Source organism: Anopheles maculipalpis, chromosome 3RL (genome assembly GCF_943734695.1).
Source record: "Anopheles maculipalpis chromosome 3RL, idAnoMacuDA_375_x, whole genome shotgun sequence".
NCBI lineage: Eukaryota > Metazoa > Arthropoda > Insecta > Diptera > Culicidae > Anopheles > Anopheles maculipalpis.
Window position 1 is genome coordinate 20,360,610 of NC_064872.1, and position 12,642 is coordinate 20,373,251.

The 12,642-nt window shown below is 41.4% G+C and overlaps 4 protein-coding genes across 4 annotated transcripts in view; all 4 read right to left on the reverse strand.

The window, feature by feature from the left end:
* Nucleotides 1-209, reverse strand: part of LOC126560465 (uncharacterized) — a 34,564-nt gene extending 34,355 nt beyond the window's left edge. The window contains exon 1 of the mRNA XM_050216424.1: nucleotides 206-209. Coding sequence (XP_050072381.1) covers nucleotides 206-209 — 4 coding nt within the window. The remainder of the gene's footprint in view (nucleotides 1-205) is intronic.
* The window catches only part of LOC126565490 (uncharacterized), a 500,287-nt gene that overhangs the window by 367,911 nt on the left and 119,734 nt on the right, over nucleotides 1-12,642 (reverse strand). The gene's annotated exons all lie outside the window — the stretch shown is intronic.
* LOC126560466 (uncharacterized) lies at nucleotides 4,673-8,097 on the reverse strand. The gene is given in 12 exon segments (XM_050216425.1): nucleotides 4,673-4,950; nucleotides 5,019-5,349; nucleotides 5,411-6,015; nucleotides 6,076-6,344; nucleotides 6,407-6,656; nucleotides 6,724-6,907; nucleotides 7,000-7,151; nucleotides 7,227-7,321; nucleotides 7,385-7,552; nucleotides 7,617-7,818; nucleotides 7,878-7,967; nucleotides 8,028-8,097. Coding segments are annotated over 12 exon segments (2,694 nt in total).
* LOC126564106 (uncharacterized) lies at nucleotides 8,614-11,939 on the reverse strand. The gene is made up of 11 exons (XM_050221040.1): nucleotides 11,885-11,939; nucleotides 11,725-11,823; nucleotides 11,452-11,656; nucleotides 11,248-11,391; nucleotides 10,970-11,183; nucleotides 10,725-10,911; nucleotides 10,405-10,657; nucleotides 10,079-10,344; nucleotides 9,363-10,009; nucleotides 8,958-9,294; nucleotides 8,614-8,894 (listed from the first exon to the last, which is right to left on the reverse strand). The coding sequence occupies exons 1-11, from the start codon at nucleotides 11,937-11,939 to the stop codon at nucleotides 8,614-8,616; spliced, it is 2,688 nt and encodes an 895-aa protein (XP_050076997.1).

The following is a 12,642-nucleotide window of genomic DNA, read 5'->3' on the forward strand; positions in this document are numbered from 1 at the left end:
CTGGGTTTTGATCAATTATTCAAACAACATCGTAGCCGCTGTCGAGCAGTCTATTTGAACGGTGAGGGCCACATCTCGCTACAAAGATAGAAAGCGGTAAAGCATAACAGCACAATTAACACTAATCAACCCATATTGATTCTTGATTTGATGCATACCTCGAAACTGAGCGCGGAAATTCAGTATCCCTAAGGTAAAATTTTACCCATGGCTGAGCTGTTACGGATGTTTCATATTTTATGAATAGACTATTATGATTTTGAATTGATTTTGAATTTTACTTGTTGAGTTTGGTTATAAGACTTCCTTTAATAAAAGATTTTATTGTATTGTACGTTGTAAGTGCACAATAGTTTATAATTTTTCTAAATACGATATCAACCCAATAGCAACAAGTCACTGCTGCTGCTAACCTTATTCGTGCAACTCTGCCCTTGTTATATTGCTTTATACGTAAGCTACATTTGAATCTGCTTCTGTTTAGATTACTACTACTATCATGTCCAAGACCACCCATTACTATCCTTCTCTGGAATACAATTCCATTCGATGCGACTTTTCATGGAATTTGATCGATTACTCTGTAAATATTGACATGCCACGATTGCAAACATCCATCCAGATAGAGAGAGCTAGAATGAGATAGATAAAGGACGAGGAATTGAGGGAGGGATCTTTGCGCATTTCAAATGTAATCAATAGATGATGCTTTACTTTTACATTTACCAGTTCCTTCTACAACGTAACGAACTCCTCAGGTGAAGGAATATATAATGCGTAAATTAAACAAATAGCTGTCTTCGGCATGAATACGCTGCCTGGAAGTGTCATTAGAATGGAAGTAAGTTGAAGCGCACTTATTTTAAAGCTTGATTTATAGACAAAAGTATCTCAAGCAGTGTGCCAGAGCAAAGTACACTCACGAACGAAGCGCACACAACAAAAATCAACGCTAAGTGGCTTACTTTTCCCGCGTCGTGTACATTAATTAGTACTCACCAAGCACAAAAAGTTCCAAGCATTGCAGGCGGAATAATTTTCTGCAACTCGTGTCTTGCGTTTTTGTTTTTATTTTGGCACAGCGGTAATTTTTAAGAAGCCACTTACGTACACGTGCGCTTTCCTGATGTCGCCGAGCTTCGTTTTGTCTTTTTGCCATTCTTTCTCCCCACCCTCCACACGGAATGGAGACAATTTTACCACACGGTGGTAAAGATAACCATCGTATTGATGATGTAGCAATAAGTAAGAAGATGAATAAAAAAAACAGCCTAACACGCCTAAAGTAATCGTTTGATTTCTTGCCAGCTATCAATGGAAGCTATTGAATTACCGGTGCGTTCTAGTGCCACGTGTAACATGTGTTTGCTCAGCGGGATTTTTCAAAAATGGTACCCAATCTTTGCTCTTTATTTGGTTTTTTATTTGGCTGGTTTTTCCGATTTTTGGTCGTGAAACGTTGATAAGTTTGGATAACAACTCTTTCAATTTATTACTTGTAGTAAAATATTTCTTTGCAAATAAAATGCTTTAATCATAAAGAACGGTCTTTACAAATATCATTTAAATATTAAGATTATTACTGGTAATAATTATTACTCGAAAAATTAAGCTTATTACTGGTGGCATATTGGACAAGCGGGAATTTCTATTTAATTTTCTATCTTGATATTTAAAAGCTCATTTTGTGTTCATTTGACGTTTCTTTCGAGTGTTTATAATATTTGGCTTTATTAACTTTTACTCATTATTTATTTACTCCTACGCAATTGATTCTATGCCTGGCTGTAACGTAAATTAACTTTTGTAACTATTATTATGATTGATCGAGCGACATTACGACAATACAATAAAAATAATCGGTAAAATATATTTTTTATATCAAAAGCTTCAAAACAATGTAACATTCTCTTTCTTATAAGTATTGAAATATTTTTATAAAAGCTCCTCTGAACTTAACAAATCTTCCAAACACTCATCATTTGCGTGCGCAACATTTCACACAGCAAGAAGCTCCAATGCTAAACATGTTTATCAACGCATGTAATTATATTTCCACCATAAACTATTCGTGGCACCGAGGAAAATCTTGAACGCTGCTCCTGTCAACATTCCGAACCACACACAAACACTACCGTCGCAACACTAACTGTACCAAGCCAGCCAACATCTGGCAGCCAACATAAACGGCAAACGCAAACGTAAACGTCGCCATCAGTCCTGTGGCAGCGAAGGAAGCGTGCTGCTGTTGTTTTATCTAATTTTCTTCCAGCTCCACACGGGCGAACGGCCAAAGTTCGTCGTTGCTCGAATGCACCGAACCGTCACGGGGTTGGCAAAATTTACTTACGCCACCGGCAACACGTCAGTTCCGTACAGCTTCTGAGGAGTGTTGGGAGGCATTAATTTCCGCCACGTACGCAGTCTGCCAGTTTCACCTGCTTCCGGATGATAGCGCCGAACGGGATACAACACGATAAGTGCAAAATATATTTTCAATGTTACAAAAAGTGGTACACTGGATATCCTCGCAATTGAGCATTCATTGGTAGGAAATAAAACGACTCCAACAAAAAGGTTAGAGACTGATCGTATCAGCATCACAGTCATTATACTGAATTATGTCGCTCAATTGCGTTCATTAGTGTTTCCCCATTTCGGTGTTACTTTAAGCGCAGCGCCTTTCACAACTCTTTGTCAGGCTGTTGTATTTTACCCTGGTCCTGTAATTCTATTTATTATTCAATTAGTTTAACCATTTCTGCTTTCCTTATCATATCCGTATCATCTACATGAAGCGTTGAAACTACCCACTCAGCAAGCTACTTCCGTATCAAATTCTTTACAAAAGAGAAGCGAAAGCATTGTAAATCGTAGGAAGCAATCACAATTCCAAGAAATCAATTAGCGTCCAGCCGGGAATGTGCGCCGGAAAGTTGATATCATGCTGCTCGGCAAAGTTAAAAGAACCACCGGAAAGAAAGTTCCCGACATTTGTTTTTGTTTATCTCGCAACTACATGTGCTTCCTCTCGCGTGCGGAGAGCGACAACAACCTTAAATGGCTGATAGCACGATAGTAGTAAGCGATTCTAAATCGAAACATCAGCTTTGTTCCATCGGTTTTTCTTCTTCTGTTCCACAATTCACCCCGATAACTACATTAGGCGTGACCGTTTTTATTATCTACTATGGAAATCGCTTTTTTCCCGTCTCTATCTGATTGACAACAAAGGATGATGTGAAGCGTTACAAAAGTTTGCCCATAATCACAACAGAGTCGTATCCTACACAGAGAGAAATCAACCGTTTATGTTGGAATTAATGGAACGATTAATGTACTAGGCAAAGTTTTGCTTTGTTCAGACAGAGCATTGCGATGAAAACTTTTTCGGGAAGCATAAAACCATTTTGTTGCGAAGAAGCCATAACTGCATCTTATTCAGCATTGTTATGCTAAGCAGGGGTTTCACTTGGCTTAACGACCTCCGAGGTCATGCTGACCATCGTACGGTTTGTTGATACCACGTTGTAGGATAGTCACAACTTCAAGCAAGAGTTTAAACTACTTAAATCGTGACAGAAGCGACCCAAAACTAGGACTACTTCCTTCAGAATAGAATGGATGATCCTCACATAATACGACCCGCAATGAAAACGGAAATGATTTTGTCTCTATCTTTTTCTATTTGGCCTACTAAGGGTTAAGCACGTAGTGATACATGACATAGTTTCCAAATCGTTTCCAAAAAACTCGGTCCAGGGTTGCAGTCCTTCATCAACGACGGTTCGCCTCTACGCCAGCGTACCGAACTGGTCATTGACAAGAACCCTCTTGGTTGGGCAGGACCCCGTAGTAAGGATGATTTAACTAAATAACGTGCCTGCAGACTATGCTACTTAGACTTCTTTTTCAACTCGAGATCGTCGCTTCTTTCAACTGGTACTCTACTTCCGAGTAGGACTCTACCACGGTCAAAGCCTCCAACAACTAGGCAGTGTTGGATCTAACGATAGACGGAGTTGGTGGTCGCCTAGGCCCCGTTAGCTGCTTCACAGGGCCTGCTGTCGCAAGCTTCGCAGTAGTAGCTTCTTAGCAGGGAATCGTACTAGGGGCGCCGTATCAGCTTTCTTGAGAATCTGTATTGTGGCATGGTATTCCATGGCCTGGTATTCATGGTTTCTGGAGGATCAGGAATTAAAAAAGATTTGGTGGGTGGTCGATTTGTCTCTCCAACAAATCTAAATTCTTAACGGCCGATGAAATCTTTACCCAGAAGCATATATAGCAGTAAAGATTCATTGTCAGATTTTTGTACATAAACGATAATGTCAATAATAAGTTTCTTCTGATATTTTCTTCTTCTTCTTGGCTTAACGACCTTCTAAGTCACGCCGGGCATCGAATGGCTAACAAAACTTGTTGATGCTACGTAGTAAGATGTTTAGACCTCAAAACGCGGGAACAATCCGGTAGCTATTTGAACCTTGACTCTGCTGTGTGAAAACCGGTGCCAATTTCTCCTTTACCACCGAACTGTCCGTTTATTCAATATACAAACCCTTTATAAGAAGCCGAGTCCTGTATCAATTCGCAACGCACTGTACGTTCAATGGTGTGCTACTTAATCATTTACATAAACACTAAACAAGCACAAACTTCGAACTGCTTCTCACAAAACACTCTTAATCCAGCTTACATACGGTGCAATACGTGTATGCAGAAACACACTGCTATCGTTTGGTGCACTGTGGCTGGCAAAACCAACGAGAAAGTGGACGGAATTTCGATGACTCCAGAACGCTGGTGTGCCTTCAGCAACCACAAACATTTCCTCCGGATACTCTACATCTAGACATAATTCTTCAGATACTAGACTTCTACCGAACGATCGCTCACAGTCAGTGTTAAACTTCGTAAAGGTAAGCGCTGCGTTTTCATCTTTGTTTTCTGTAATGGAGAGAATGTAATTGGTTCACTCAACCTTGGACAAATTTTGACACCACTTTGCATCATACCTGATAGCCCAACTTGCTCAAGATAGAAAGGTGTATGCGTTGCATTACTCCAAAGACACACCGGTACCTTTTCGAAAAATTCTTCAGTACGATTCATGGTGGACACCAATGCAATGTTATGACGTTTTGTTGCACGATCGTACTCCGGATGTATTATTATATTCCTAACGACCATCAATAAAACCATTGGAAGTTGTCTATGTTCAATGTGAACGTAAACTGGATCCGCGACACCTTCCAGACAACTTGCTGCTGTCACATAGGTTCTACTAGTGACCATTGTCCCGATGCAACGTTGTTCCTCTTGTCCTCCCTCCCAAATGATGTTGACCTACAAATTTTTTAGAACTGCTTTTAACCGTATAATGTCCAAGCAAACTATCCGAACTTACCACATGTCGATTATGATCGAATTCTTTCTCCACATCAACCGTTTCGTTTGCACAGCTGTCTATCTCTCTCCATTCTGCATCCGTTCCATTGCGAATATACTCTCGCGGGCAGCACAAAACGGATCCACTCTGACAAAACTGAACCGGTTGATTCTGACGAAAGCGATGTAGCATAAAGGGACAATTGATCGCACTGGTACAAACTCCTGAACTTTTGCTATCCACAGTGCAAGGATCCCCTTCTTCTAAGTCACTATTTAAAAATATGAACGGTTCTGGTTTGTCTTCGCCCTCGTCTTTCTGCGGTAGCAGTATCGACTCCATCCAAGGCATATGGGTCACCAACCGTACACCCACGGCCGGCTCACCGAAGCCACAGTCGCGACCGTAAAGGCTAAGTGCGAACACATACATTAAGCTGCGGGAAGAGCGCATTATTTCGCGATGTATTGGTCCACCCGGAGATAGCTGACAGGTACCCGGAACTAGGAATGGTTCTGCACCGAAGCAGATATGTTCGGCTGGTGACAAATGTGGGATGTGTGTACAATTTGTAGCGTTTTGTAACATCACTACACCAAGTACATCGATAGTACGATTTAAAGCTGCAAGGAGAAGTTTGGGTCAGAAAGAAGCGGTCTAAAACTAACATAAGATAAACTTACAAGCAGTTGTCTCCAAATCTTCCTCATACACGTGAATTTCGTTTAGTTCTTGCAGCCCATGGCCAGATACTTCAGCTTCAGAAGCAGGTAGGTCCGCTCGTTCCCAAATGCACGCTGGTGTAAAGTCTTTGGAAAACTGCAACGGATCCTTCAGTCTAAGAAGTCCAACATCGTCATAAAGTGAGCCTTCAGTCCAATTCGGATGCTTGTAGGAGTGGGTAACAATGTTTATCTTGTTTTGTTAATACTTCACGTAAGATGGAGGATCCCTAGCAAATGAGACAAAGCAAGCAAATTAAACTGAACAAATCTAATTCTACGTCAAACTTACCCTTTCTTTAAGACACACCGGGCTAAAGTAACGATAGTGCTTTCGTCTATTATCACTCCAAAGCACTCCTTTCGTTCTTCCGTTTCGTTCCAATGAATTGACACTAGCTGACTTGATGCTTGAGCGAACAGATGAGCCTCAGATAGATCAACCGTTTCATCTTTATCCGTTTTGTACAGTACAACTCTTGGTTCGTATTCTCGATACTCTGCATAACGTAGCGCACACGCTTGCGGTTGAAATTTCCATTCTGTGTGAAGTAAAGAGTGTGAGTACTCGTATGCTAGTAGCACTAATAATTGACACAGTCACCAAACCTGTAGCATTTTCACCACGATCATTTAACACGGTCCGGATCCAAGGTACATACGGAGCAACTCTCGTATAAACTCCTGGCACTGAAAGTCCACACGCAGTACCGAATGACGTTACTCCGACCAGGAATGGAGTTATACGAGTGTTGTGCAGTAGCTTAACCTGTAACGGTCCTCCAGAATCACCCTGCAACAACAAGCAGTAGATGCTCCTAGGTTAAAGCACTCATTTGATGTGTCGTACCATTTTACCGGGAGCGGCCTCATTAACACGCTTACCGGACATGTATCCATTCGTGGATCTCCGGCACATAGTTGATTCGTATGCAAACCAGATCGCAGTCCTCGTAAATTTAGATAATGTTCGATGCACCGCTCACTGTCCACGGGAGCGAGAGATACTTTCAGCAGAATAGGTGTCCTCTCTGCGCCTGTAACAGAGATCAATAGAGTTATTTACTATCTTTATTAGCAATTTTCCTATGAATGTTCTTCGTTTTCCATACCGAAACCGGTGTCTCCCCAGCCAGTGGCTTCAAACGTTTTGAAACGAATTTCATCATCCGTCCACAGGCAGGCAGGTGCTACGGTGTCGTGAACTCTTCAGCAAAACAAAACAAAGGTAAGCTCAATAGTCGTCAATGTTCACGATCCTCAAACTTACTTTACACTGTGCTCTAAACGCATTAAAGCGATATCGTGATAACGTGCCCGGAACTTATGTTCTGGATGTCGTATGATCTCCACTATTTTTATCTGCTGAGCATACCGATCATCTGTGTCGTTGAATAGATCCAAATCAGCAAATCGTGCGACATCCGGTTTTTCGTTCCTAATCCAGGGAAGCAATACGTTAAAACTCGAGTGTCAAACTTACTCTATTAATGCACACTTACTGAGCGTCCTCAGCACAGTGTGCTGCTGTTAGAATATAATTTTCCCATATTAAAGATCCGCCACAGTTCCACGTAATGCTACCATCTCGCTGTGTCCATCCTATCGCAGCCATGTGTGCAAACTCTCTCAGGTACGTCGGTTGACCAGAGGCAGGTTTTATGATTGAATTTTTGCCATACTTAAAGTGTCGAAATTGACAGTCTACAAACGTATGGAATACTCAACATTGGTAAGCTAAGAAATAAAACGCGAGAACATACCAGCTAATGACTCTCTTTGATTAGGTAACACTATATCCGTTATATCGGGAGCACTAATATCACCTCCAGGTATCAACACGCTTTCTGTCGCTGTTTGCAAATGATGAAAAATTAATAAACACAGGAATTGCTTCTTATAAATGTTCTTACCCAAATCGAAACACAAAGCTAAAAGTATAACGTAACACGGAGGAAACATCTTGCCGAGCTTCAGACACATACTGAACATCATCTTCCCTCGGCGAAACGATTATCTCTCCCGCTCTTAGTATGAACATGTGTGTGTGTCCCATTTATGCCGGTTGCATTGATATTTACACCATTGATTGCATTAATTGAATGTACATTGCAATGATAACTGGTTTTATTTTCATAACATGCGGTGTAACAAACTGAGCTGATTAAGATTCTGTCATGGACATCTGGTTGTGTAGCTAGGAGAGTCGTAGCACTGTATTGCTGACGCCCGAACCAGTTTACTTACCCAAGACCAGTTCTCCTTTTTAAACCGGATTGTGTTAGACTTTTGTTTAAATGTTTTGTTTGTTGTTCACATTTGAAGCCGATTTTTTAATCTCCAAAACCGAATAAGTCGCTAGTAAGCAGTCACGTCTAGCAGAAAAAACACCTAAATTAGTCCTTTTAAATATTTTAATCTGAATTTTTATTTTCAAATACTTTTTATTATTACATTGCGTTTGATAAGAAATGATTAACTACTTCTCGGCGCTTCGATCTACAAAATACTCTTTATCCACCCAACGTAAGACGACATTCTATGGTGGATTTTCACTGACCCATCGTTAGCAGCAGTGTGACTCATAATTCCAACCAAATACTGCGCCATTGTACCGTCCGCTAATGTTTTGGTCCAAAACATTGGATCTCCTTCCGTTACTACTGTGTTGGGAGGATGCACATCAACACAAAGCTGCCGGGAAGCTATTTCTGTTTCGGAATCGCCACAATCCGTGTTGTATTTAGCTGTGGAGAAAACGTAGTCTTCGCCCGATTCATCTGTGGACAGAATTTCACGTTAATACACTTCTTCGTAAAATTAAAACGAATTTGTCCACTTACTTATTATGAGTTGAATCATTTCAAACGGAGTATGAGTTTGATTGCTCCAAATGCAAGCAGGATATTTCGTTGTTGATCTTTTTTCTATTGAGTGTCTCAATTTAACTACTGCTATATCATTCTTGCCAGTAGCTCTATCGTACTCGGGATGCATGATCGTTTCCTGCACATCCATAACCGGAGCTGCATTGTTCACTCCAAGTCGAACCAGAGAAGGTGAGTTTGTTTGTTGCTTTACACACTTTGCGCTAGTCAAAATAGCGCTGGATGCGATAATGGTTCCTCGACAATTCCATTGAACATTTGTATCGCCACTAGCCTGCCAACCGATTTCAACCTACCACGAGAAAGATTTCAGAAATTTACACAACTTTAAGAGCTTCAAAGTCTTCAAATCCTACCTACCAGATGAGGAAAGTCATCACTCAGAGGACCGTTGCCAAACAAACGTTCGGTTGAAAGTTTCCGTTCCTCCTTGTAGCGATCCTCACACTCGTCCAGCTCCCGACCAGCAACGCTTGTTTCATTCAGCAAATTTTCATACGGACAGCAAACAACGCTAGACGAGCTACAAAACACCACCTGACGGTTGACCGAAAATTCGTACCGAATTCGGGGACATCTACCAGCATCCACACACACTCCAATCGTACCATCCACATGCCGGCAAGTATCGTTTTCTTCCAAATCGGAATGCAAAAAGTGAACTGATCCACTATCCGCTTTGTGACCTGGTAGCAACATTGATTTCAACCAGTCAATGTGCGATGCGAGCCGCACACCTAATGCCGCCCATCCGAAACCACAATCACGGCCGGCTAAGTTAAGTGCGAACGCATATCGAAATGTTCGGTTGAATCTGTACGCTAACCCTCCGATCGGACCACCGAACGTTTGTGTACACGTGGTTGGCACTAGGTATGGTTCGTTGCCAAAGCACAAATGTTCCTCAGTTAATCCTCTTGGTAGGTTCTTCGAAATTTCTTCCGGGTAAGAACAGTTGTCAAATGGAAGTACCTCAACACGTGGAGTCAGACGAATGGTTTGTGGGTCTAAAGAAGGTTAGAAAAGTTATTGATAAGCGTCCTAACATGTTCTATCCTAAAAATGCAATTTCTTACAAAACACTTCCACAGGTTCATCGTGTATGAAGAGGGTGTTAAGATCTTCTCTTCCTTTACCAGTCAATTCAATCTTCTCTTGAGGAATCTCTTCACCATGCCAAAGACATTGCGGTACAAAGTACTCAAAGAAGGTGAAGCGCATTTTCACCTTCAACAGTCCGATGTCATTGTATAGCTGTCCATCACGATAGCCCGGATGATTGTAATGTTTTACAACAGTATTCTCTTCGTTGTACATGTACTTTACGTATGTGGCACGTTTTCTGGAGCGTAGTTCAAAAAGTTATTGCATACAATGATAAACGATATCATTTTAACCTTACCCATGTTTCGTCGTACACTGGGCCAACGTCAGTACGGTGTCCTCGTCTATTATCAGCCCATTACAATCATCCACGTTGGAATTGAATCCAGTGAAATGTATTTCAGCCATTGCATGTGTATCTCTTGGGTCAATGTACCTTCTAGCCGATGATACTGTATAGTGAGACGCCGTTTCGCCTATTATCACATCCTTCTCATAGGGTCTTAAGTTAATGTAGCGAAGAGCACATCCAGTTTCTCTCAATTTCCATGCTACAATCACAATCTCAAAGTATAACATACAACAAGGCACGTGTAGAAACTTTTGTAAACTACCAACCCCACGCTGATGTTCCTGCAGCCTCAATGGTTGATTGTATCCACTCAAAGTAGGAGAAAACTTTTGTGTATTCAGTAGATTTTGATCGTGCACAGGAACCACTGGACGAGGAACTGATCGCAATCAGGTATGGAGACACCTTGGCACTGTGGAGCAGTGATACTTGAAGAAATCCGCCAGCAATCCACTGTAATAAAGTCACAGAAATGGCTAACAACTTCCATACAAAAAATTAGTCTACTTACCATACATGAATCCGTTTCACCACTGTCTACGCACAGCTCAGATCTCTGTACGGTGGCGTTACTAGATCCTGCATCACAACTACCCGGCACAGGACGAACAGTAACTTTAGTAGGGATTGAAGTTCCTAAATCATTTCTTCTGACCGCTTCCATACTACGGAAGTGATTCTCTTCTTCTGTCCAAAGACACACAGGCACAGCCGTACCATCAAGTCTATCAAAAATAAAAAAGAGGTACCATGTTTAAACAAATCGATCTCCATATCACCACTACTCACTGAACCTTTGATTCCAAGCGCAACAAAGCAATATTGTGTTGTCGGTCACTCTCTCTATATTCCGGATGGCGTATAACTTCGCCAATCTTTATCTGTTGCTCCTCACCGGGATTCCCCATGCGCATCACATCGGGAGCTATCCGACTAGATGTTGAAGAAAATTAGCACACTGCCCTCAGTCTAGATACACTTACTTCGCCATACTTTTCGTTCTGCGTACAGCTTGCTGATGTTAAAATGAAATTCTCCCACACTAGTGCTCCCATACAGTTCCATCCTACGGTACCATCCAAACCGGTCCAGCCAATCATGGCCAGATGGGGGAGCTCTCGGAACTTTAAGCGAGGTCGATCGTAAACGGAATACTCTTCTTTTGGTAAGTCGTATTTGTAATATCTCATATGACAATCTAGAAAACAGAATTAATTTAAAACTATTTAATAAAATCGAGCGAAAATAATAGCTCTTATCACCTACCATCTAATGATTCACGAATATTAGGCATCATCGCTAGTTCTATGGCGTTTATCTGACGTTCGTTCGCCAATTGTGCCATGGACGTTGTATCGCCATTGCCTGCAATATAAGCATTAATTGTAATTCCCTTTACATTTATTCTATTATTTGAGCAACTCACTATAACGATTGCATAGCAATATAAGCACAACTACACTCTGTCTGATGAACTGCATCTTACTCCGACCACTTCCACCGTTACACTGACATAACCCAACATGAAACAAGAAACACAGAAGCACGCGCGAACGCCGATCGACCTTGGAGATAACGATCGCGGACAACAACCGCCGGGAGAGTCGTGCGTAGCGTTTCGAGCTGTGGAACCGGTTTCAGACTGAACTATTTTAATGAACGCGCTTTTATCTTCTAGAGTTCCTCAACGAATGCCGAGGTTTTTACACAATAATATCATTAAATTTTGACAAATCGGAAAATCTATAAAAGTTAGAGGACTCCTTGGGTCTGTCACCGGACTATCTATGGGCACCACAACACAAATACCCTCGTAAACAACGTTCATTGCTGAGATCGATACTCTCATCGATCTCCATATAAATACACAATAAAACGTATGGCGATAATGCACTGTCAGTGCAGAGGTCAACTCTGCAGCTAAGACACGGACAGAGTAACACAAAATTCCATACATATCGAACCTCAATATTCAATTCCGTTGATCCAGTGGTAGAGGTGGACGCGGTTCCGTTCTTTATTTATTTGCCTAAAATTGGCCTAACAATAGTACAATACAGACATACTATGAGGGTTCTCAGAAATAATTAATACACGCGACAGAAACAAGAAAAGACAGTTCGTTTCTACCGTCTCTCCGTACGTAAGGATAATACAAATTGAATGCTGTGGTCTCTTGAGGTT

Excerpts from the sequence above, each read along its gene's own strand:
- LOC126564106 (XM_050221040.1), bottom strand. The coding sequence starts at position 11,939 with ATGCAGTTCATCAGACAGAGTGTAGTTGTGCTTATATTGCTATGCAAT. Across the intron at positions 10,658-10,724 it reads TGCAGGAACATCAGCGTGGG|CATGGAAATTGAGAGAAACT; the intron begins GTTGGTAGTTTA and ends TTGTGATTGTAG. Across the intron at positions 8,895-8,957 it reads AATGATTCAACTCATAATAA|ATGAATCGGGCGAAGACTAC; the intron begins GTAAGTGGACAA and ends TTCTGTCCACAG.